General features: G+C 39.1%; 1 protein-coding gene across 1 annotated transcript in view; it reads right to left on the bottom strand.

The window, feature by feature from the left end:
- Positions 1–27,339, bottom strand: part of ALG13 (ALG13 UDP-N-acetylglucosaminyltransferase subunit) — a gene marked incomplete at both ends in the record, with an annotated part of 74,772 nt that overhangs the window by 34,791 nt on the left and 12,642 nt on the right. Inside the window, 8 exon segments of the mRNA XM_084258489.1 lie at positions 1,720–1,882; positions 2,079–2,160; positions 14,992–15,064; positions 16,422–16,468; positions 17,174–17,224; positions 19,231–19,314; positions 19,845–20,204; positions 20,208–20,226. Of these exon segments, the coding sequence (XP_084114615.1) occupies positions 1,720–1,882; positions 2,079–2,160; positions 14,992–15,064; positions 16,422–16,468; positions 17,174–17,224; positions 19,231–19,314; positions 19,845–20,204; positions 20,208–20,226 (879 nt within the window).

Raw genomic sequence — 27,339 nt, 5'->3', positions numbered from 1 at the left:
ACAATATATTTTGCAGATTACTGTCCACATTTCATGTCACCTATGTGGATACCCTGTGAAGATAATCCCTTTGATCCCTGGCTCCCCATGTTCACATCCTTATGTTTTCCCTCTAATTCAGTTTGCTTCTAACCATAAAGATGTAGTATCTACCTCTCTATTCTCTCTTGCTGACTATAAGGAAGCAAGCAACCATGTTCATCACCAACTCCATCTGGCAGGGAGCTGAGGGTCATCTCTGACTGACAGCCAGCAAAACAATGAAGTTCTTAATCCTAACAGCTGTAAGAAACTGAATACTGCCAAAAACAATAGCAATGAGGAAGTATATCCTTCCCCAGTCAAAGTTCCAATGAGAAGAAGCCAACACATTCATTACAGTCTTAGGAAATCCAGTTAAACCGTATGTACTCAGGGTGCTAGCATGCATAAATTGTGAAACTATGTTGTTTTAAGCTGCCAAGTTTGTGGTAATATTGCTATACTGTAGCAAGAGCAATTATACACCTAGTTTTCACAAGCCTGAAGCCCTTAAGACAAATGGTGAAGAATGAAGTAACTTTCACCCTGATATATTTGGCTACCACCTTTCCCCCCACATTCCCAAATAAACTAGGGGAAAAAACCAAACCTCTTCTACCAAAAGACGTTGCCAGCATTTAACATCCAAGAAATAGGACAAGACAAAAAGATGAGGTGACACCTGACAGGCACCAAGATCATCTAAATTTCCAGACAAAACTAGGAATCAGCAAAAAAAAAAAAAAAAAAGACAATGCCTACTTCATTATATAAAACACAAAGGTTTTGACTAAATCTATTCAATAACAGCTGCTTCCTCAGAGGTATACAACCCTTTTATCTAGAATTTTTTTTAAAATTTATTTATTTTTGCATAGAAGAACTGGGGTGTAGGCCAGGGGTGCAGGGCAGGGGGGGGGGTAAATGAGAGGATTCACCAGAAACACAGCGGGTAGCAGAACAGGCAGATCTACTGAAATACACTGCTAAGGGGAGCAGTAGGCGAGACAGCCCAGGTTAGCACTCTGGCTGGGGACCAAACTCAAGCTATAGAGTGACAGTGCTGAGAATTAACCCCTAGGCCACCAGGGCGGCCCCCTCAGAGGTACACAATCTATATTCCACTAAATGAGTATCAAAGGCAGACACTGGAAAGCTCCTAACACTCCCCTTAGCCTGACAAATTATTTTCTACAAGCTGGATGTGTGTGTAAAGTAACCAGTCTGAACCTCAGCTGGTTTAGGAGTTCTTTCTCAAAATAGGGTCCACGGCCTTCCTATGTCAGAACACTTGGTTGTATTTGTTTAAAAAGTAGATTATTCCTGCCTCTACCATCATCTCAAATTTTGTGAATGCAAACCCAAGAATCTGCCTCTCTAAAAAGCATCCTGGTAATTTATATACAACTAAAGTTTGAGAATCATAACATTAGATAGTAAAGTCTTCTGGCAATAAAAAAAAATGATTCTGACTTGGACTGAGCCCCCAAAGCCTGAACATCTCACAATAAAACTTATCTTTTTAGTAAATCTTCCCTCATTGAAAACTATATCTCTATACATACACACATTTGTGTGTGTGCATGTGTGTGTAATATCTAAGTCACAAGTTTGCCAGGTCCCTTCAACTTTCAAATGATGCACAGAAACATTAAATACAATGATCTAATAGATATCATCCCTTTTTCCCTTTATTACCTATCTTGAGTTGAACTCTTGTAGTCAATGTGGGCATCCTCACTGCCAGTAATAGCATTGTTTCTGTTCTTTTTAGAACCACCTCGAAACAATTCAACTGCAGTCTTCAACTCTTCTTCATCCACCACAAACACATCTTTGTAGAGAATTTCATATAAAACAGCTGATGGAAAAAATAGTCAAAATTCCAATTGTCAACATAAGATTTTTATAACATGATGCTAACCATAACCCAGTACACAAATTCATTAGATACCAACAAAGCTTTACAAGATTTATTTATCGCAGGTCACTCAATTTAAAGATTGGTAACAAATCATCTGAAATTATACCCAGATATTTATAAATCCTTCACATACCCTGACAAATAGCTGCACTTGACTGAAACTGTTTTGAATACACTGAATCATAATGACCATTACTGGAATAGCAGAGTAGAATCTGAAAAGAAAAACACACAGGACAATTAAGTGAATATTACACATCTTACATGCATGAAATACTTAAAATTGCTAATCAGAAATTAATAAATTAATGTGGTTTTTAGATTTCATTTTAAAGTGTCTATTTGTTGCTTTCTGACTTATTTCACTAACATAATGTGCTAATTACATCCCAAAAAGCTGAGGAAGTGATTTTTTTAATTTAAATACAGATAAATGAAGCTAAAGAGATTTTCTTGACAGCGACTTTTTAAAATTGAGGTAATATTGATATACCACAGTGCATAAGATTTGGGGAAACAGGATCATGCCTCTTCCGATGTATGATACCACACCACCACCAAAGCCCCCAAATTCCTCTATCATCATCTACCGGGTTCTTCCCCTCCCCTCTGCTCTTCACCCCTCGTGTCCACTGTTCCACTCTAGTATCCTCAATTCCATGGTCTTGACAATGATTTTTAAATGCCAAGATAAAATCACCACTAAGGTTACACTGTGAACCTCAATCACATTGCTGTTAATATGCCAAACAAGTACTGATTCAGCTATTTTGCAAAATTACAAATTTGCAAAAGATAAGAACTTTTACAAATTGAATGAGTAAATTAAACATAATGCCTAAAGGAAATCAAAAGATGTAGCTTCACTTCTAACGATGACTGTAGAAATCAGGTCAAATACCAAATAATCCAAATTCAGATTATGGGGGGAGGAACCTTGATTAAATTGATTCAAAATGTTATCCACTGTACGTAAATATTAATGTATTAATACACTATATAGGCGGAATGCTGCTAAAGAGACTTCCTTAATGAATTAAGGTACTGTGATGTCTACAAAATAAGGAGTTAACATCTTAGCTGATTCCTTTGCTCTTTGGTTTTTTTCAAATAACAATTCAAAGCCCATGTTTACTAATATCTAAATTATTTCAGTAAAAACACTGTATGGCTCCATGTGATAAAATGTGTTTAAAAAACTGCTCCGGGCCTCCCTAGTGGCGCAAGGGGTAAAGTCTCAGCACTATGAAGCTACTGGCAGTCACTGCAGTATGAGTTGGATCCCCAGCCAGGGAGCTAACCCACCGAAGCAAACCTCTCCTGTCTTGCTTGCCAGCTGCTGCCCTCAACAGAGTATTTCAGAATATTTGCCTGTTCTGCTCCCCACTCTGTCTCTGGTAAATTCTCTTACCTCACCACACCCCTGGCCTACACCTCAGTTCTTGCATGCATTAATAAATAAATCTTTTTTTAAAGCCTTTAAAAAAATAGAAGGTCAAAGGTAACAATATGAACATGAGGTATTTATTTCTTTAAATGTTTACTCTGAAGTATATTTTATGAAATGCTCATTACTAATAATGTTCATGGTTTTTAATAAAATCACTTTGAAAACTCAAAAACTTCACATATAAATCCTAGTAGCCTAAACTGAGAAATGGCAAATAAGTGTTAGGCAAAACAAGGTGTCACACAACGAAAGTGCCCTTGCTGTCGCTTGGATTTTCCACTTAAATATCAATGTGAACAAACTTATTTCATACATTCTCCAAATAGACACATAAATACTATCCTTTGCATATATCCAGCTACTGATAAATAATACCTGTGTGTGTATGTGGATGAGACTTACACGTGATAGTCTCATGGCTGCACACAATGAGTCTAACAAGTTTGTATGCTTGTGGTTCCCACTGGCTGTTATTTTCCCCTTAATTAGCTCAATAATTCCTCTGTAAGATGTGTAAGACTCAATTAAAAATGAAGCTGTATGCACAAGGGACTATGGTGATGGTTCGCAGATGATGTAGTGGTGGGAGATTTATGGGATCATACCTGAATGCAGAAATCAAATATTGCACAAAAATGAACAACAATGCAAGAAAAAAGTTTAATCAAAAAGAAAAAGCTTGGAAGAGGGGCGGAGCAACATGGCGGCGAGGAGACGCTGCGAGTAAGATCTCCCATTAAAAAAAGTTAATAGGGAGGAAAAGCGGCAGGTCCCAGTGAGAACTGGGACACGGAAGATAAACGGAAGACTCCAGCAAACTACCCGAAGAAGAAAGTTGCCATAAAAGAGGACCAGAAGGGGGCCTCCCCGGTGGCGCAGCGGTTGAGCGCTGGGTTGCGAAACTGCGCACGGCCTCTGCGGCGCCGGTTCGATCCCCGGCTGCTCCCCGGCCACCGGAGGAGGGTCCCACATGGCGCGCAGACCTCTCCTGCCGCCCGCTGCTCCCCTCAGCAGTGTACTTCGGTCCTTCTGCCTGCTCTGCTCCCCGCTCTGGCTCTGGTGAATTCTCTCACCCTCCCGCGCTTCTGACTGTACCCAGTGCATGTATAAACAAAACAAACAAACCAGCAAACAAATAAATAAAGCATGCCTCTATTAAAAAAAAAAATAAAAGTTAAAAAAAAAAAAAAAAAAAGAGGACCAGAAGGGAGGAAGGCGCAGAACCCTGCTCCCCTCCCCCGCCCACAAAGTCGGCACTCTCCGACCGGCAGAGAGGAGGGAAACAACAAACCAAAAGGGCCAACAAGAACAAAGGACGCAGCAAGCAGGACTGTGAGTGGAAAGGAACTATTTCAGCCACCACACCCCGTGAACGGGAGCTGTGGAGAACCCTGCAGGATCCGCCGCGGAGGTGCGCTCCAGGCACCATTAAAGAGAGCCCCGCCCCCCAGGAGGAGACCAGCACCAGCACACAGCCCCGGCAGCCCGGTAAGCTTGCGCGAAAAGCAGCACGCTGGAAAAGCAGACGCGGATCGGGATTGCGCGGAAAAGCAGCGTGGATTGCAATGAAAAGCAGTGCGGTTGAAAAGCAAACGCGGATCCGGATCGGATCGCAGCTGCCCAGGTCCCCACGCCTGCGACCTAGGCTTGCGGGGAGACACGCGGAGGCCCTCCCTGAGTGAGCAGGAATCAGACGCCCAGGCAGGGGGGCGGGATTCAAAAGGCGCCATTCCCGCGCCACTGATCTGGGCTACAGCCCGCGTCCTGGAACTGAGGGCTTTGGAACTGAGACCCGAGGCACGAAATTAGGGGCGTGGGTTCCCCACGACGGTGGGGCACAAGGCAGACACAGCACCCCAAAGCCGTTGAGGTGTACCCTACCATCCCCGCTCTGCTCGCTGTCCCACGGGGTGGAAAATCAGCTCCCAAGGGCTCTAGGAGAGATCTCTGGCGCCACCTAGCGACTTGAAGCCAGCACAGGCTCCTGAAGGAGCTAGTGGCCAGCTGGGGAGTTAGCCCACACCGGGCCCCTTCCGAACAAGTAGTCTGAGCCCACAGGGAGAGCGAGCACCCACAGCCAGGGCAGACCAGGCGCGCAGAAGAGTGTGCCTGAGACCAGACGCGCAGGGAGTGTGTCCCACATCACCATTTTAGAACAGGGACATTTCTTCAGTAAAGACTACCTGCAGAAGGCTTCCTCAGGAGCCAGAGGTGAGCGGGGGAAGTTCGCCCACGCCAGACCCCCTCTGGCCTGCAGTCCAAGCCCAGAGGGGGAGCAGGAACCCACCGCCGGGGCAGACAAGGCGCACAGGGGAGTGTGTCCCCCATCGGCATTTTAGAACAGGGACCTTTCTCCAGTAAAGACTGCTTGAAACTGACAGATGACTCCTGGAGGAACCAGAGGGGAGCAGAGAAGCCCACCCAAGATGCCGGCCAGTCCCAACAACACAGTGTCCCAACGCATACGGCAAATTAGAAAACAGACAGTAGGGAGGAGAAGAACCACACGCAACCCAGCAACTAACTCTCCAGAGAAAAAGCACACCACAAAAAGAAAACCAGCCCCCAGATTGCAACGACAATAAGTTGGAAGAACTTCTGAGCCTTCCAGAAAGAGAATTTAAAATTTCCGTGATTAAAAAACTGACAGAAGTCATAAAGGAAAACAATGATAAGGGAAAAATAATCAACGATCAGAAGAATGAAATTGAGTCCCTAAAGAGGGAAGTAAAAGAAATGCAGGAGATCAAAGAATTAATGGAAGAACTAAAGAATTCTGGGAAAAGCAATGAAAGCAGAATTGATGAAATGGAAGAACGAATAAGTACTCTTGAAGACACAGAAATAAAAAGAACCAAAACAGAAAAGGAAAGAGAAGTACGAAGGAAAAAGAATGAAGAAAGACTTCGGGAACTATCTGACTCCATGAGGAAAGGAAATATAAGAGTTATAGGAATACCAGAAGGAGAGGAGAGAGAAGTAGGAACAGAGAAAATATTCAAAGAGATAATTGAAGAGAACTTCCCAAATGTGAAGAAGGAGCTGAAAATTGATATACAAGAAGCAAGAAGAACACCAAACTTCCACGACGAAAGGAAAAATACAGCAAGACACATAATAGTAAAGCTCCCAAGAATCCAGGACAAGGAAAAAATAATGAAGCTGGCAAGAGGGAAGAAACAGGTAACATTCAAAGGAAAGCCAATTAGGCTGACATCAGACTTCTCCGAAGAAACACTACGGGCAAGGAGAGAGTGGAGGGACATAGTCAACAGACTCCAAGAAAACAGATGCCAACCAAGAATACTCTATCCCGCAAAGCTCTCCTTCCTCTTTGAAGAAAGAATATGGACCTTCCCAGACAAACAGAAACTCCGGAATTTCATTGCAACTAAACCCCCACTCCAAAAAATACTACAAGGAGTCCTAAAGCCAGAACCTCAGAGGGACGAATAACAATGAAAGAAGGCCAAAAAAAAAAAGTTATTAAAAGAATAAATAAATAAAATCAAAGGAAAGACAAACACAATGGCAAATACAGATGTTAACATATCAATATTAACTCTAAATGTAAATGGACTAAACTCTTCAATAAAAAGACACAGAGTTGCAGCCTGGATTAAGAAACAAAACCCAACCTTTTGCTGTCTCCAGGAAACACATTTAGCTACTAAAGATAAAAATAGGCTCAAAGTTAAAGGATGGAAAACAATCCTACAAGCAAATGGACCAAAAAAGAAAGCAGGAACAGCTATACTTATATCAGATAAAACAGATTTCAAACTCAAAAAGATAAAAAGAGACCCCAATGGTCACTACATTATGATCAAGGGGACAATACTTCAAGAAGAAATAACACTCATTAACATATACTCACCAAACGAAGGAGCACCAAAATATATCAGACAACTGTTGTCCTCTCTGAAAACAGACATCAGAGAAAACACATACATAGTGGGAGACTTCAACACACCACTATCAACAATGGATAGATCCACAAGACAAAAAATAAGTAAAGAAACCAAAGCTCTAAATAAGGACCTAGAGCAATTGGGCTTAACAGACATCTATAGAACACTAAACCCCAAAAAAACGGAGTACACATTTTTCTCAAGCGCACACGGATCATTCTCCAGGATCGATCACATACTGGGGCACAAGACAAACATCAACAGATACACCAAGATTGAAATCATATCAACCATCTTTTCTGACCATGAAGGCATCAAACTAGAAATAAACCATAAAAAGAAGGCAAGGAACTTTCCTACCTCATGGAGATTAAAAACCACACTACTAGAAGACCACTGGACTAATGAGGAGATCAAAGAAGAAATTAAAAAAATTTTTGAATTGAACGACAAGGAGGACACCAATATCCTAAATGTATGAGATGCAGCAAAAGCAGTAATAAGAGGAAAATATATAGCAATAGAAGCTCACATCAAGAAACAAGAAAGAACTCAAAGAAACAACCTAATCTCGAAGCTCAAAGCTCTAGAAAAAGAATAACAAAAAAACCCCAAAACCAGTAGAAGAAAATAATAAAAACCAAAGCAGAAATAAATGAAATTGAAACTAAAAAAACAATCCAAAAGATCAATGAAACCAAGAGCTGGTTCTTTGAAAAAATCAATAAAATAGACAAACCCCTAGCCAGGCTCACAAAGGAAAAAAGGGAGAAAGCACAAATAAACAGGATCATCAATGAAAGAGGAGAAATCACAACGGACACAGCAGAAATCAAAAGAATAATCAGTAACTACTATGAACAGTTATATGGAAACAAGTTTAACAATCTAGAGGAGATGGACAAATTCCTACAACTCTACAATCACCCAAAGCTAGATAAAGAAGAAATAGAACACCTAAACAGACCAATTACAAGCAGCGAAATTGAAATGGTAATCAAAAACCTCCCCAAAAACAAAAGCCCAGGACCTGATGGATTTACAAATGAATTCTACCAAACATTCAGAGACGAATTAGTGCCTATCCTTCACAAACTCTTCCAAAAAATTGAGAAGGAAGGGACAATACCAAACACGTTTTATGAAGCCAACATTACACTAATACCAAAACCGAACAAGGACAACACAAAAAAGGAAAACTACAGGCCAATCTCCCTAATGAACACTGATGCAAAAATCCTCAATAAAATTTTAGCTATCAGAATCCAACAATGTATCCATAAGATAATTCACCACGACCAAGTAGGATTCATTCCAGGGACACAAGGATGGTTTAACATCCGAAAATCAATCAACGTTATCCAGCACATCAACAAAAAGAAATATAAAAACCATATGATAATATCAATAGATGCTGAGAAAGCTTTCGACAAAGTGCAACACCCATTCATGATAAAAGCCCTTGAAATTCTTGGGATACAAGGAACATACCTCAACATCATAAAGGCCATCTATGACAAGCCAACAGCCAGTATCATTCTCAATGGTGAAAAGCTGAAAACAATTCCATTAAGATCTGGAACAAGACAAGGATGTCCACTCTCACCACTGCTTTTCAATATAATACTGGAAGTCCTAGCCAGGGCAATAAGACAAGAGAAAGACATCCAAGGAATCCAAATAGGAAAAGAAGAAGTCAAACTATCACTATTTGCAGACGATATGATATTATACATAGAGAACCCCAAAAACTCCACAGAAAAGCTAATTCAACTCATCAATCAGTTCAGTAAAGTGGCAGGATACAAAATCAACACGCAAAAGTCAGTAGCCTTCCTATACACAAACAATAAATCTGAAGAAGAAGAAATCAAAAAAACCATCCCTTTTGTTATTGAAACAAAAAAAATCAAATATTTGGGAATAAATCTAACAAAAGAGGTAAAGGACCTATACAAAGAAAACTATAAAACACTGTTAAAAGAAATAGAAGACACAAAGAAATGGAGAGACATCCCCTGCTCATGGTTTGGAAGAATAAACATTATTAAAATGGCCATCCTTCCAAAAGCAATATACAGATTCAATGCTATTCCAATCAAAATTTCAATGTCATTCTTCAAAGAAATAGAACAATGATTGATGAAATTCATATGGAATCACAAAAAACCCCGAATAGCCAAAGCTCTCCTGAAAAAAAAAGAAGGGAATGGAGGCATCATACTCCCAGACTTCAAACTATACTACAAAGCCATAATCATCAAAACTGCATGGTATTGGAACAAGAACAGACATACAGACCAATGGAATCGAATAGAAAATCCAGAAATAAACCCACAGATTTATGGTCAACTAATCTTTGACAAAGGAGCAAAGACTATGCATTGGAGCAAAGAAAGTTTGTTCAATAAATGGTGCTGGGAAAACTGGGTCGCTACATGCAAAAGAATGAAGCTTGACCACTACCTCACACCATACACAAAAATCAACTCAAAATGGATTAAAGAACTAGACATAAGACCTGAAACCATAAAATATATAGAAGGAAATACAGGCGAAACACTACGTGATTTGCACATCAAAGACATCTTTACAGACACATCACCCAAAGCAGTGATAGTGAAGGCAAAGATAAACAGCTGGGACTACATCAAATTAAAGAGCTTTTGCACAGCAAAAGAGACAATAACAAAAACAAAGAGAAACCCCACCAACTGGGAGAACATTTTTGCACCCAACACTAATGATAAAGGACTGATCACAAAAATCTGCAAAGAGCTGATGAGACTCAACAACAACAAAGAAAATAATCCAGTCAAAAAATGGGCAGAAGAGCTAAAAAGAAACTTCTCTGAAGAGGAAATGCAAATGGCCAACAGGCATATGAAAAAATGTTCAACATCACTTGTCATCAGGGAAATGCAAATCAAAACTACCATGAGATACCATCTTACACCAGTGAGAATGGCACATATTAAAAAAACTAGCAACAACAAATGTTGGTGAGGGTGTGGAGAAAAAGGAACTCTTCTGCACTGTTGGTGGGAGTGCAAACTGGTCCAACCACTGTGGAAAGCTGTGTGGAGATTTCTGGACCTACTAAACATAGAGCTTCCATATGATCCAGCAATTCCACTCCTAGGTATTTACCCAAAGGACACAGAAACATCAATTCCAAAGAGCACCTGCACCCCTATGTTTATAGCAGCACTGTTTACAATAGCTAAGCTTTGGAAACAACCCAAATGCCCAAAAATAGATGACTGGATCAAGAAGATGTGGTACATATATACCATGGAATATTACTCAGCATTCAAAAAAGATAAACACATGCAATTTGCAGCAACATGGATGGCGCTGGAAGGGATCATGCTCAGCGAAATAAGCCAAAAAGAAAAAGAAAAATACCGGATGGTCTCACTCATAGCAGGAATCTAGAGAACTTAAATAAGGGACCAGGAAAATGAATACAAGAAAGTGAAAATCAAAATCAACAAAAAACTATGAACCAGAGACACTTTTAGGGGGGCGGGGGTGGGAGGGGTGGGATTGGGGTCAGAATGGGGGGGCTGCAATTGTATGGAGAATATAACAATAAAATTTATTTAAAAAAATCATAATAAAAAAAAAGAAAAAGCTTGTAATCATGACTTATATTTGTTCTCTGGGAAGTTATGTAATACAGCTAAATTCCTTTTCATTATTAGTACATTAAAAAACAGTCCTTCAGGGCCTCCCTGATGGCGCAAGGGGTTAAGATGCAACCTACGAAGCTAACTGCAGCTGCAGCACAAGTTCAATCCCCGGCCAGGGAGCTACCCACATGGCGCAGCAGACCTCTCCTGACTCGCTTGCTGCTCTCCTCAGTATTTCAGTCAGTCTGCCTGTTCTGTTACCCACTCTGTCTCTGGTGAATCCTCTCATCACCCACACCTCTGGCCTGTACCCCAGCTCTTGTATGCATAAAAATAAATCTTTAAAAAAATAGTCATTCTGGGCCTCCCCGGTGGCGCAGGGGTTGAGCGCTGGGTTGCGAAGCTGCCCGCGGCCTCTGCGGCGCCGGTTCGATCCCCGGCTGCTCCCCGGCCACCGGAGGAGGGTCCCACATGGCGCGCAGACCTCTCCTGCCGCCCGCTGCTCCCCTCAGCAGTGTACTTCAGTCCTTCTGCCTGCTCTGCTCCCCGCTCTGGCTCTGGTGAATTCTCTCACCCTCCCGCGCTTCTGACTGTACCCAGTGCATGTATAAACAAAAACAAACAAATAAAAAAAGAAAGAAAGAAAACATGCCTCTATATAAAAAAAAAAAAAAAAAATAGTCATTCTGCCCTTTCCAAAAAAAAAAAAAAAAAAATGGAGCTGTATAATAGTTGGAACTAGGTGACGGGTATGTGGGTATTCACTACACAAATCTTTAACTTTTCTTTATGTGAAAACTTTCAGAATAAAATGTCAAGGGAAAAAAACTGAACTAGTATTAATGGTGGTTTCTTTTGCTTTACAGAAATTTTTTAATTTGATCTAGTCCCATTTGATTCCTTTTGTTTCTAGTCATTTGAAAAAGAGCCAAAGACATCACTAAGGCTGATGTTAAAGAGTTTGTTATTTATATTTTCTTCTAAAACTTTCTTTACAGCAAAAGAAGCCATAGCTAAAACAAAAAAGTAACCTACTGAATGGGAAGAGATACTAGCAAATCATATCCAACAAGGGGTTAAGATCCTAAATTTATAAAGAACTTGTAAATCTCAACAACACAAAAAATAACCCAATTAAAAAATAGGCAGAGGATCTTATCAGACACTTCTCAAAAGACATACTGATGGCCCACAGGCACATGAAAAGATGTTCAGCATCTCTTCTATTAGGGAAATGCAAATCAAAACAAACTATCACCATATACCCACTTCAGTGTGAGAAAGGCAATCATTAAAAAGACAAGAAACAAGTATTGGTTGGTGAGGATGTGGAGAAAAGGATCCCCTGTAACACTGACAGTGGGAATGCATGTAGGTGCAGATAAGACTCTACCTACAACATGGCAGATTACAGACACTGGGGTTATCACTTCCCCTAAAAGCAACTATAAAAATTTTTTATTCAAAGGCAACCCAGAAGTTCCCTGATAGATATCAGTACTTTCCCAAAGATAATTTGAACGAAAGTTGGTAGCTGCTGAGGGGAAGGAGTAAGAGGAAGCAAGGGAGAGTGAGTGGGAGAGCAGATACTCCAGCCAACAGAATGGGATGAGAGCTGTCCATCCAAGGCATGATGGGGTATTGTGAATTTCCCTGAGGAAATCTTGCTTACGCATGGACCTAACCCACAACACTGGCAACTCCACACAACTTTTGTGTGGGCACAAAAAGCTTTCCTTAATGCCCCTACCAAAATAAATCAGAGACATCAGGCTGAGCCAGGCCAGGCCACTGTGTGGGCCCAATAACAAAGAGGAAGACTGATGCGATAACTCATTAATCCCTTGGAAAGTACCAAGGGTGCTGTACAGATCTTGCAGCCTTGATCCTTCAAGAGCAGTGTGCAGAGGTTGGGGCAGGGTGGTGATGGCCATTATTTGTGTCCACAGCCAGACAATGGGTCACATGCCCCCAGGCAGGTGCCTCCTGCCTGTCGAGGACAACAGCATCTAAGAGTGTGAGCTTTGGGGCCCCCCTGGTGGCGCAAGGGGTTAAGATGCAACCTATGAAGCTCTCCGCAGCCATTTCAGCACCAGTTCGATCCCCGGCCAGGGAGCTACCCACATGGCCCAGCAGACCTCTCCTGACTCACCCGCTGCTCCCCTCAGCAGTGTATTTCAGTTAATCTGCCTGCTCTGTTCCCCACTCTGTCTCTGGTGAATCCTCTCACCCAACACAACTCTGTACCCCAGAATATTTATGTATTCTTGTATACATAAATAAATCTTGGGAGAAAAAAAAAAAAGAGTTGTGAGCTTTGTGGACCAGAGCTAGCTGCCCCCACTGGGAGACTCAAGCTTCAGAGATCACAACACACTGCAGAAGGGACCAATAGTGAGGCAGGGTGGGAAATTAAGACAATTAATCCACCAGAACAAAGCCTTTTAGCATACAGAAATGCAATGTATCTTGGCATATCCTACAACACATCTCATTATGTAACATAAGCTAATCTTTTCAGCATTGCCTATACCAATGTCTTGGGCCATAAAGGGTCTCTGGCTCCTTTGTCCTTGCATATAGAGTTTCCTCTGAACAGACTGCCTTTCATACTTACTGGACTCATTTTTTGATATTCTACTTACATGTCACTAATAACATGACACTTTGTAAACTGAAGGGCTATTCTATGTTTTTTGTACATACTCATAAAACATATCTTACTACAGTAAACTATATACATGCCTTATAGCTCCTTAAGCTCTTGGAGGCCAACAATTTTGTATTCATTTTGGTACCCCCAGTACCTGTACATTATAGAGACTTAATGACTGCTTAATACATTAGATGGTGGTACAACTGGTAAAGCAATTAATGTGCCCCATTTACACGCAACTTCCAATTGATGTCTCACATCCTACTCAGCTTTCTCTATTCTTAATGCCACTTCGCTAGTGTAGGTCTTCTGTCTAGATTACTATAATGGCATCTGAACAGTTCCCCCAGTGTCTAGTATCTCACCATTAAAATGTTGACCAAATTAGGCCTCCCTGGTGTCACAGCGGTTGAGCGCTGGGTTGCGAAGCTGCCCACAGCCTCTGCAGCGCCGGTTCAATCCTGGCCACCGGGTGAGGGTCCCATATGGCGCACTGACCTCTCCTGCCGCCTGCTGCTCCCCTCAGCAGTATACTTTGGTCCTTCTGCCTGCTCTACTCTCCGCTCTGACTCTGGTGAATTCTCTCACCCTCCCGCACTTCTGACTGTACCCAATGCTTGTATTAAATAAATAAATACATCTTTTAAAAAAAATGCTGACCAAATTTTGCTCCATGGTGTGAAACAGGACTTACAAAACTCAAACACTGTGTAGTCTATATTCACTAATCAGGATAAAAGGTTCTTCTTAAAATATGTGGAATAAAAAGTATATGCTGGAACAATTTGTCTATCTGCTAGAGTTCTCAACCAACAAAACAACTACCTACTATTTTCCCAGCACCTTATTAAGTAGCAGTAGCACACTGTCCCTGCCTTCAAAAACCTTTCAGACTAATGAGAAAAAAGCAATGTAAGCAAATACAATGTGATAAATACTACAACACTTGGAAGCTGCTAGGGGAACATAAAGAGTATAAATAACTTCAAGGGGGTTGAGAAAGTTTCAGAGGAGCTGAGGTTTGAGATACAAAGGTAAACATAAAATATGAAGATCAGACTGTCTGGAGGCATGGTATATTAAGGTTCAAAGACAATGACACTGGAAAGGAAGTCTGAGACCCTTTAGGGCACTGAATGCCAGAGTTTGAACCTTATCTTCTAAACAGAGAAGCCAACTAGGTTTTGAGTGTTTGTTTCCTATTACAGAGAAGTGACAAGATCAGTTCTGTTAGGAAGGATAGCTAACAACACTGAGGATGACTAAGTGGAGGAAAAGCTGGTGGCAGAGAAGCTTGGCATATAGGTTGACTAGGTCAATAAGGACTTCTTAATATCCTGGTAATCCAGAAGCATCATTCAATTTCTTTTAATAAAATTTACTCATTTTCTTACCTTATCTTCATAGCCATTATCTGTGACACAAGTTGGAGGCTTTCCAGGATAGCGATAAAGAATGAAGTCCCGACTACACAAGTAGAAAACAAAGGTGAGAAAAGATAATCTGGTATATGCAAAAGATAATTACAAAAACAAGTATTTGTCCATTTAAACCGTCTATTTTATTCATATAGAATAACCCAAGTGTTTAAGAAGCTAAATAATATTAGGTCAAGGTAGATAGCTAACAGCCCCTCTAAAGTCCTATTTTTTTTTTTTACATGTACCTTAATGTGGAAGGAGGAAGAGTGAAGAAGACAGATTATTAATTGTACATATATTTATGAGTTTTGGGCAGAATCCTTTATTTAAAACAGATTGACAAATTTTCCTTGGTAAAAGACCAGGTAATTTCAGTTAAACATTTCAGTTTTTGCATGTCACATGGTTTATTCAATGTTGACATTATAGCATGAAAGCAGTCATGTGCATTTATTTACACATTAATTATCTTTAACTCTTCCTCCTTCCAATAAAACTTCTTGGACAATGAAATTTAACTTCATATAATTTCACATGCTATGAAACCTGTTGATTTTTTAAACCATTTAAATTATTTTAAAAACCATTCTTAGTTTAAGGGCTATACAAAAACAGAAAACAGGTCCATTTAAAAGTGACAGACACCTGCTTAATGCCTCTTCTACACTACTTGCAGATTTAGTGAGAATGAACAGACTGCAAAACACTAGAACTAGGGTTCTGATTCTACCAAGGTATGTTAACATCTCAGCATCCTAAAAACAGTTACAGAGTCTAACACAGCTTCTTAATTAAACAAGATTCCCACTAGTCCCTAACCTACAGTATATTGGTATTTTTAAAAACCATACTGCTTTCAAAAATGCCACTTCTGCAGTTTTAAAGACCAAATCAGAATTTCTAGAGCAATAGAACAGTGTTTCTCAAATTCCCATACCCCATTACTACCTCCTTAAAGAGCCTTTTTCAGATTTCTTAATTGCCCTATGAAATTTTACCACCAGATATACATTACACCTGTTTATATACCATCACTCTTTGAAAGACCACAAACCACTAATTTTTAATCTTTTTCTGTCCCCCAGAACCAATTTCTACCCTCTTAGACGCAATACTGCCCTACTGAAGATGCATACAAGACTGAGAGTTAAATACACAAAATCTCTAAAATACTGACTTTTTACAAGAATAATAGCAGCCATTATAAAAGGCCTTTATTCTTCCATTTAAACTGACACAAATGCTAGAGGTTCTCCTGCCCTAAATTATACCAACTGACTTTGCTTAGATCTTTTTATTCTACATAGCAATACATCAAATTTCCAACTTCTCTGTCCTAAGGGAACTCTAACAGATATCTTACCCACCATCCCCAGCCCTAAAGAAAAGGAAATTCTACTTACTTATAAATTAGAGAAAGAGCTCTTATTTCCAGCTGGCCAGCACTTTCCTAAACATAAATAGCACATAGTTTTTAAAAACATTCTGGAGCTGAGAGGCAGAATTTTTGCAAGTCAACAATTGTTTTTTAGATGCTTAGCACTGTTTTAGGTGAAGAATTTGTATAACACACTATAACTTGCTGTGAGGCTTGGGATATTGTGAACAGTTACTTATTAACATAAACTTATTCTAAAAGAAAAGATCTAAAGACCTTAGCAAGGAATTTAAAGGGCATAATATAAATGGAATTAGTGTAAGAATGTAAAGTTAGCAGGGTATTTAGTAAATGTTTTAAGTCTAGAACTAAGTAATCACATAAAATTATTTTAAATTAAGTATTTGTATATGGCTCTTAGTCCCACATAAAAGAAGGCTAACTACATATCAGGAGTCAGGAGACTTACTAAAAACAATGTGACTTCCTAGTAACATTCACTAGTACCCCCCCACCCCCATACTAAGGTGAAAAGGCTTAGGCCTGTGCTACTTGCAATGCATACTTTCACTAGTCTATGGATGATAAGGTTAACACCCATTTCTCAACATTCAACACAAATGTCAATTGCCAGCAGCCTCTAAAATTTTGCTAAAACTATTTGATTCAACACAGCTGGCTACTTAATATAGACTAGATCTCGGTTAAGTGACACAGCTAAATATTTAGATTATTCCAAATACTCTGAAAAAATTAAATCCCCACTTTTTATCTTACCTTGGGATCTCCCAACCGTTCCAGGTATTTCTCAAAAGATCCCTCCACATACTTCAAAAATAAAACAAACTTGACTTAACCAAATACATAGCATTACTGAAATCTGATTAAATTCTGCAATATTACCCTCCATCGGGTTTTTTCACTAAGCTCAACAATTATGGTATTAAGTTACTACTCTGTACAGCACCTCAAGAAGATTTGCACATACACAAAAGTTATGAGTGGGGAAAAGCTGGATTATAAAAGTATCATAGGAACTGGTCTTGACTTATCCACACACCAGTGGATTTCATCAAATGGTATGCCTTTGAGTTTCTTTTGAAATGCTAGCATAAGTAACTTGCCAATTTCCACAATATGGGGCAATGCCAATAACTCTAAGGATCACAAATTTGACAGGAGACATATACTGACAAAGCCAAATAAAGGAATTTTAGGAGGAATTTTAAATAAAAGTTCATTAGCTTCAAAATGCCTAGCGCACTAGGGAACTTTAAAGGGGATAGAAATATTCTGCATTAGATTGTGGTGGCAGGTGCATGACTGTATTACCGCAAAAACTGAAAGCATTTCTCAACTTAAAATGGTGAATTTATTGTTATGTCAAATATAACCTCATAAAAATAAAATTAAACTCAGAGAATATAACATACTTCTAATTCCATGTGGACTTATCACTAGACTTAAAACAATTTTCCCTTAATTCGCTGTTTAAACAGCTTGAGATATAACTGATATGCAATAAACGGCACATAAATAGTACAAAATTTGATTATCTGTATATACCCATGAAACCATGATGACAAATAGTGATTATACCCATCACTGCCATTAAGTCTTCTTTTATCCCCTAACTCCTGACCCCTAAGCAACCACTAGTCTGCTTTCTCTCACTATAAGTTGTGTTGCATTTTTTAGACTTTTATGTAAGAAAATCATGCAATATGTACTTTGGGGGAGTGGACAATCTGGCTTCTTTCACTCAGCACAATTATTCTAAAATTTATCCAGATTTTTAAAATTTTACACTAAGTTTTGTTACTCAAATTGTGGTCTACAAACAAAAGCAAGCATCACTTGGGAGTTTGTCAACAATGCAGAAATTTGGGGCCCCAGCTCAGACCTAATGAATAAGAATCTGTTGATCCTCAGGTGATTTGTATATACAAAAATACTTGAGATGCACTGCTTTACACCATGGTCTTGCATTTGAAGTAACTGCATTAATCCTTTCCCCAGGTGTGGTGAGGACTACAATTAACTCCAAGGTAATAATAGGCTTTAAAGTCAAAAAGCCTTCATAGTTTTTAAAACTCACTGAAACCTGTTAAGAAAATTAAGAGTAAACCTTGAGCAGCAGGCAAATACTCATAATATAAACAGTAGGAAGAAAACAAATAGTACTGGAAGGACTAGGGGAAAACAGCCACACCAATTAGACCCCATTTCATTAATGAGAATTCAAAACTTCAATGTATACAAAGATATATTGTAAAACTTGCTTAAATGTCAATCCGTGGTGGAGCTTCAGTTACAGTTTGGCACATGAAAAGTCAGGTGTTTAGGACAAATCTGTTTCCTTACAATTAAATTTTACAAGATTCTTCAAGTTGACTGGCTAAATAAAGACCATGTGCACAGATTTAGGAGAAAGGAGTTCCCATTTGTGCACATTTCAAATGCACATTTAAAAAAATAATAACACAGCCTAAGCTTTTGTGAACTATGATTAATGTTCAAGTAAGCACTGGGTATGGACTAATACAAAACAGTATATAATTTTTTGGGTTCAGGGTGTTTTTTGTGTTGAGGGGGGAGAAATAGGAAGGATAGAGATTGTTTTTTTTTTTTCCGTGACTTTTAATTAGAATACAAAACAGCCTAATTCTTGGAGGACATCCAGAGTAGACTAGCTAGGGGAAAGGAAACCAGGCAAAAACTAAGTATTTGCTACTGAAAGAAGAGATGACATAGCATGTAGACAATCAAAATTCACTTCCCACTTGCCACACACTCTTACAGCTTTCTCTTGGGTATGTATATATTCTACTTACAGACTCAAAAGTTTGTTGATTTTCCCTCATATAGGAGACACAAGCTTTCCTGATTTCCAAATGATGGACCTGGCTGAAAAACAACTAAAAAGAAGAGAAAGAGCTCAGTGTCAGCAGTCATTTTAAAGAGAAGCTTCTAAATTAAGACTGTGAACTGGACACATTAACTCCCCCTTATTTAAAATACATGTAGAGTACTGAAAAATAAGCTTACTAGAAAATTTGCTTTTGTCATCTTCACTGAGATTGGTGAGAGATGACTGTCAGGTCCCTAACTTTTCTACTTTTTATGGACCTAGCCTGTACATTTTTAGGTATTAAATTTAGATATATTTCAAAATTTTCTTTGACAGCTTTACCTTATCTCTATTACATTGCAAAGTGACACTTAGGGAACAGAAAAGCTAGCAAAAGCATATCAACATATTTGGACTAAAAGGCATAAACCAAGCTAATAAGTAGCAGAGACCCAAATGTTTTCACCAGGTTAGAGAAGAGGAATTTTTTGTTTAGGTTAGGCTGTTAGGTTAGGCTTTGATAAGTCTTAGATACAATACCATGCCACATACCAAATTCTAAAAACTCATTATAGGTAGTATGTGTTTTCCTTTTACCTGCTCCGAAATAGCCCGAAAGAGGCAAGAGGCATCCTTGGCAGTCAGTTTCCGAAACAGCCCTAAGCTGCCTAAATACTCATCCATGGACGCCTCATTCAGAGACTTCTGGCCGCAGTACTTTTTCCATCCTTTATGCATTGTGTACAGGGGGATGGAAGTAGGGACAGGAAGAAAGGAACTCAAGTGTAGCAAAAAGGAAAAAGCAGGGTGCAGGTAGGACTGGGTAGCAGTGACAAGGGATTGCTTATGCAGGTATCCAGAGAGTAGCCCCAACTCTAGGTATGAGAAGGCAGTTGGAGTCAGCGCAGCAGAATCTTGGCAATCCTCGGGAGCAGGAGAAGCAAAGGGCCGGCTTGCTCAGAAGTCAGAACTCGGGACCCTGTGAAAAGAAGATGAAGAGCCAATGCTCCTAGGCATAGAGAACTCAACTAGGAGACACAGGAGGGAGAAGGCACTTGGCAGAGCTACCTCATTGGTAGGATTGGTAGGAAGGGTGGGATTAATCCAATCAGCTTAAGGTTGAAAGGAGTACAACTAAATTCACAGCTTAACTCAGAGCAACTGCTACACACGGCTGCAAAGGGGCTGCAATAATGCTCAGGTGCGTAAAATGCATCATGGCCCACATAACATTGCTTTAAGATCTCTGCCCAGAATTTTCACCTAGGCTCTGCCCAAGTTCCGAACCACTAGCCTTCAGTTTCATGGTGAAGGAGGGAGGAATTTGAATCTAATTAACTAGTAAGCCTTGGTATTAAAAATATCCTTTTTCAAAGATTTATTTATACAAGAACCAGGGTACAAGCCAGATGTGCGGGAGGGTGAGAGGATTCACCAGAGACAGCGCGCGGAACAGAACAGGCAGACTGATGAAATACACTGCTGAGGGGAGCAGTGGGTGAGGCAGTAGAGGTCTGCTGCGCCATGTGGGTTTCTCCACAGCCAGCCGGGATTGAACCTGTACTGCAGAGGCTGCAGACAGCTCCACAGTGCAGCGCTCAACCACCTGCACCATGAGGGAGGCCCTTAAAAATATCTTAAAAGACAGTGGCAAGAGGCACCCTCTCAGTCTATAGGGGTAAAGCACTGCACTATGAAGCAATCCACAGCCTCTGTAGCATGAGGTCGATACCCGGCCAGCCAGAGAGCAATACACATGGCACGGCAGACCTCTCCTGACTCACCCACTACTCCCCTCAGCAGTATACTTAGGTCAATCTGCCTGTTCTGCCCCCCCCCACTCTGTCTCTGGTGAATCCTCTCACCCTCCCGCATCTCTGGCCCATGCCCAGCTCTTGTATGGGTAAATAAATAAAATTTTTTTAAATGTTTAAAAAAAAAAGGCGCTGCAGCAGTTATCAGGATATTTCAGGTATGAGGTCTTAAGTAATCATCTCATTTAGTTCTCCTATGTAGTAATAACCCCCTGCTAGAACCACAGTAATTAATGCCATCATTTAATTACTGATGCTAGAAAATGCTGGCACAATTCTAGACTAATGCCTCTAAACTATTGTATATCATTAACAAAAAGAAAATTCAGTGTTACTTTAAAAATTACAACACTGAAAATTTAAACTAAAGCAGCTTGAGAGGTTTATCTTATCCATAATCTTTCTAGTAGAACACATTTTAGATGCTGTGACACAGTATCAGGAGTATTGGGCATAAGGAGAGGTATATTTCAATGAATTTCCAGAAAAACTGCTTTGGATACTGAGAAAAATAAGGGGCAACTATGTTTTGTTTTGTAAGATTCAAAGACTATAGTGGTCTCTTTTATCACTTGATTCCACTTTTAGGTGTCTTACTTTTATTTAAATAGCAAAAGTCAATGCCTTATTTTTCCTAAGTGCTAAAAAAGTGAACTAAATAGATCAAGAGCTGGCCTTACACAATGCAAAATTAAGCTGCTTTGGAAATTGTTTTTCTTAGTTGTGAAACGAATAGTAATCATGACTGGCCCTACAGGAAAAGCATCAATAATCTTTAGCAATGAAATAGAAGCATGGCAGGAAAAAAAAAAAAAGAATAAAGTCTTCCCCTTAGCATGTCAAGCTGAAATAACCGTAACTAATTTCTTTTTTAAAGAAACCATAACACTGGGGAAATGATTCCTTTTGCAAGACTTCTGAAAAACTGTTTGGGAAGAGGGATCACTACCTTTAATTAAGGCCACAAATTCACTGAGAAAAAGTAAGGGTTAGAATTAGAATGAAAAAAAGTTAATTCATTTTTTGGCATGTTTTTTATTGGTAGAGAAAAATGCATATACTTCATATTTATTTCTGCTTAAACTAAAAAGATACATAAAACTTCAATTAGTACTAAGTGACATACTTTATTTAAGGAAAGGAATACAGGGAAAACTGGGAGGAGAGAATCAGAAAAGTCATAGGAGAAAGAGCAGGAAATAGAAAAATAAAGAGTAAGAAAAAAAGAGGACGGGAAAGTAGCACACAGAGACTCACACAAATATGTCAACTGATCTTTGGCAAAGATCCAACCAGCAGGTAAGGTCAAAGGAGAATATTTTCATTAAATGGTGCTGGAACAATTGACAACCATATCCAAAAGAAAAATGTAATCTTCAACCTATACCTTATATGTCTTGTACAACTAAAAACAGGTCATAAAAGACCTAAATGTAGAATGAAAATTTAAAACCTTTCAAAAATGCATAGGAGAAACTCTTTAGGACCTTGAGTAAGGTAAGAGCTCTTAGATATAACAAAAGAAAAATTAACTAGATTTTATCAAAACTGAAATCTTTTGCTCTGGTAAATGAGTTAGGAAAATGGGAGTAAATATGTTTTTTATATCACATCTAACCAAAAAAACTGAATCAAAAACATAAAGAACTCTCAAAAGTCAAAAGCAAGAAAACAATCCAACTTAAAAATAGGCAAAAGATTTGATCACACATTTCAAAGATATAGGAATGCTAATAAGCACATAAAAAATGAAGATACTCAACATCACTTGTTAGGAAAATGCAACTAAAACTACAATAGACATCACTACATGCTTACAAAGATAGCTGTAATAAATTATACAATGCAAGGATGTGAACTAACTGGAACCAAAGTGAAAGAAACCAGATACAAGAGGAATTACAAAAGATGATTCCTTATATATCAAAAAGGTAAAACGACAAACACTGGGTGGGAATGGGTATGAACCACAAAGAATATTTCTGGTGTGATAAAAATGTTTTGTGATGTTTGTACAATTCTATATATTCACTAAAAATTATTGAATTGTACACTTAAGTGATTTTTAATAGCATGAAATAAAATCCACATACCATGCAATTCAAACTTTCAATGGTTTTTAGTATATTTGCAGAGTTGTACATCCATCACAATTTTAGAACATTCTCATTACCCCACCCCACATAACTATATAAACCTTTAATCCCCCTAGTTCTATCAGCTCCAGGCAATCACTAACCTTTGTCTCTTTCCTATACTGGACATTTCAAATAAGTGGAATCATGCAACATATAGTCCTATGTGGCTTCTTTCACTTAGCTTGAGGATTTCAAGGTTTACCCATGTTGTAGCATGTATGAGTATTTCAATATACACTATAAACTATTTTACTTATCTATTCATCAGAGATGTAAATTAGCTTTCTAATTTTTGGTTATTATGACTAGTGATTCTTTTCAAGTTTTTTTAGACCTGTTTCTATTCACTCCAGTAATATCCAGGAGTGAAGATGCATGGTAACTGTTTAACTACTTGAGGAATTGTCACAGCAGTTACACCATTTTCCAATCTAATCAGTAGTGTATGAGTGAGGGTTTCCATTTCCTCACATCCTATAAACATTTACTGTCCAGGGGCCTCCCTGGTGGCACAAAGGGTTGAACACAGCACCGTGAAGCAATCCTACCCACAACCTCTGCAGCATGAGTTCGATCCCCAGCCGGCAGGGAGCTCCCCACATGGCACAGCAGACCTCTCCTGACTCTCCCACTGCTCCCCTCAGCAGTGTATTTCAGTAGATCCACCTATTCTGTTCCCCACTGTCTCTGGTGAATCCTCTCACCCCCTGCACCTCTGGCCTGTACCCCAGTTCTTGTATGCATAAATAAATCTTTAAAAAAATTAACTGTCCAGCTTTTGACTATAGCCATCCCAAAGGGTATGAAATGCTATTACATGATTGTTTTCATTTTTCTGATGGTTAATGATCTTGATCACTTCACATGCCTCTTTAATGAGTTACCACTACATATATCTTAGAATGACTAAAATGATAATTAAAAAAACTGACAATACCAAGTATTAACAAGGATGTGAAACAACTAGAACGCTCATTTGTTGCTGGTAAGAATATAAAGTAATATTGTCACTCCACAAAACAGTTTAGCATTTTCTTATAAAGTAAGAGTTACCATAACCCGCAATCTCACGTCTATGTATCTATCCAAGAGAAATAAAAGTTTAAGTTTACACAAGAAAACCTGCACATGAATTACAGCTTTACTCATAATCATGATCTCACAAACTGTACACAAATATCCCTTCCAAACATCCTTCAACTGGTAAATGAACAAACTGTAATATATCCATAATAGAATACTACTCAGTAATAAAAAATAATGAAGTGCAATATATACAAGAACATGTATGAATTTCAAATGCATTTTGCTAGGGGAAAAAAGATTAAAAAGGCTACATACTATATGATACCGTTTATTTACATATTAGAAAAGGCAAAAGATATAAGAAAGAAAACGGATCAGTTGCTGCTAAGAGTGTGTTTCAGAGAAAGACAGACTATAAAGGGATGACAGGAAGGAATACATAAGAGTGATGGATGCATTCTGTATCTTGATATTGATAGTGGTTAAAAGATTACTCATTTGTGAAAACTTACAGAATTACACAAGTAAAAATGCTAATTTTCCTATATTTAACTTTAAAAATAAAAAAGAATCAATGAGGGGCTCACAGAATAAGACTGGAAAGAAAAAAAAAAAAGTAAAGGATCAATCCAGGGACGCCAACATCTACCTAACCAACAGGAAGGCCAGAAAGAGAAAGTGATTGGGAAGAAATGATGATGGTGATAACACAAGGACAATTGTAGTACTGAAAGATAAGAGTAACTACATGTATATTGAAAGGGTCCATAAGCAGCCAGAACAATGAAGGTGAAAAAGATGATCAACACACGACTTATATTTCTAAATATAAGTCATACACAAGATCAAACATGGGAATAAACAATAAACCTCACAGCTCACAGAACTACAAGCAAGAAAACAATGAAGTTCAATATTTGAGGCGAAATTATTTCCAACAGTAACAACACATCAATCAGATGGGAGAGTGGAAGGTATCTTCAAACAGGAAAATTTTTTAAAAATTACCATTTCTTGGGTCTCCCTGGCGGCACAAGGGGTTAAGCACCGCACTATGAAGCAATCCAAAGCCTCTGCAACCAGGGAGCAACCCCACATAGCGAAGCAGACCTCTCCTGTCTTGCCCACTGCTCCACTCAGCAGTGTATTTCAGTCAGTCTGCCTGTTCTGTGCCCCACTCTGTCTCTGGTGAACCCTCCCACCCCCCCCCCCAGACCTCTGGCCTATACCCCAGCTCTTATATGCATAAATAAATAAAATCTTTAAACAAAATTACCATTTCTCAGGGGGCTCCCTGGTGGCACAAGGGGTTAAGACACAACCTATGAAGCAGTCCCCAGCCTCTGCAGCACAAGTTCGATCCCCAGCATTGCCAGGGAGCAAGCCACATGGCGAAGCAGACCTCTCCTGTCTCTCCCACTGCTCCCCTCAGCAGTGTACTTCGGTCAATCTGCCTGTTCCATTCCCCAATCTGTCTCTGGTGAATTATCTCTCACACACACCCACACACACACACACACACCTCTGGCCTGAACCCCAGGTCTTGTATGCATATATAAATAAATCTTTAAAAAAAATTATTTCTCAGAAAGCTACTGCAGGATATTTAAAACCAAAATAAAGATGCTAAACCACAAAAAGAGGGAGGGCGTAGTCATAGAAATAGAAGAGTCAACACAAGAGATAAGCAAAGAAATTTCCAGGATAAGGGTGAAAAGGAAATCCCAGGACTGACAATGACAGCAGGATTAGATAGAAAATTACCAGTTTAGGCAAAAGAGAACTCTTAGTACAGACTTTTAAAAATAATTAATAAAAGTTAATATAATGTGTTTGAGGGGCTCCCTGGTAGCACAGGGGTTAAATCTCAGCATTATAAAGTTATCCCCAGCCACTGCAGCATTATGTTCTATCCCCAGCCAGGAAGCTAACCTACATGGTACAGCAGACCCCTCCTATCTCACCTGCTGCTCCCCTCAGCAGTGTATCTCAGCAGATCTACCTGTTCTGCTCCCCACTCTGTTTCTGGTGAATCCTCTCACCGCCTGTACCTCTGGGTACACTCCAGTTCTTCTATGCATAAATAAATAAAATAAATCTTTAAAAAAATTATGTGTTTGAACATACTGGGAAAGATACACACCTCTGTAAGAGTTTGGGGATGTTTCTATAGAATATTGAACAAATAAATTAAAATCAAAATGAGGTAAAAGTCTAATAGAAAAGAAAATATAATCAATGAACACTACGTGGCACAGATGTGAACATTATACTCAAGTAATTAATGATGTCAACACTGAATCTGATCCCATATGAACTGATAAAACTAAAATTTATTTTTTACACTGAAATATCATCTAAATTTTCTACTGTGGAAGAGAGAAAAAGTCTGCTTTCACAGTAGTAAGTCTATAGATGAATTTTCTATTTAAAAGACAAAACAAAAACCAGTTTGAATATCACTTGTAAGACATAAAATGGAGTATCATCACCCACTGGAAGCAGGGTCAGAGATGGGGAGGAAAACACAAAAAAAGTACTGTTTCTTGTTATAAACCTGAGAAAACTAGTTAATATTTTATATTATTTACATGTGTTATATTAGACAAGTTAAATTTACAAAGGTGGGGCAGGAGGTTGAGCGCAGCGCTGTGAAGCTGTCCACAGCCTCTGCAGCACTGGTTTGATCCATGCCAGCGGGCGAGGGTCCCACATGGCACGGCAGACCTCTCCTGTCTTGCCCGCTGCTCCCCTCAGCAGTGTATTTCATCAGTCTGTCTGTTCTGTTCCCTGCTCTTGTCTCTGGTGAATCCTTCTCACCCTCCCGCGAATCTAGCCTGTACCCCGGTTCTTGTATAAATAAATAAATAAATCTTAAGAAATAAATTAAAAAAGGTGAAGTTCAATGAGCAAGAAACAGATTAGTATAATAAACTAGGAAAATAGATATGTAGAATTTTACAAATGAAGAAACAAGTTTCAAATAATTTCAAGAGTAGGCCAAAGTTTTTATGCCCCAGCAATAATAGTACTAGGAACAGAACCATATATTGTCTTCTGACTTGGCACAATTATAAAAAGAGGAATTACAGATCAAAGAAGGTAAGATAAGAA

Source organism: Talpa europaea, assembly GCF_964194135.1.
Source record: "Talpa europaea genome assembly, chromosome: X".
NCBI classification, from domain to species: domain Eukaryota; kingdom Metazoa; phylum Chordata; class Mammalia; order Eulipotyphla; family Talpidae; genus Talpa; species Talpa europaea.
Note: the sequence above shows the minus strand (reverse complement) of the source record. Positions and strands in the feature narration are given on the sequence as shown.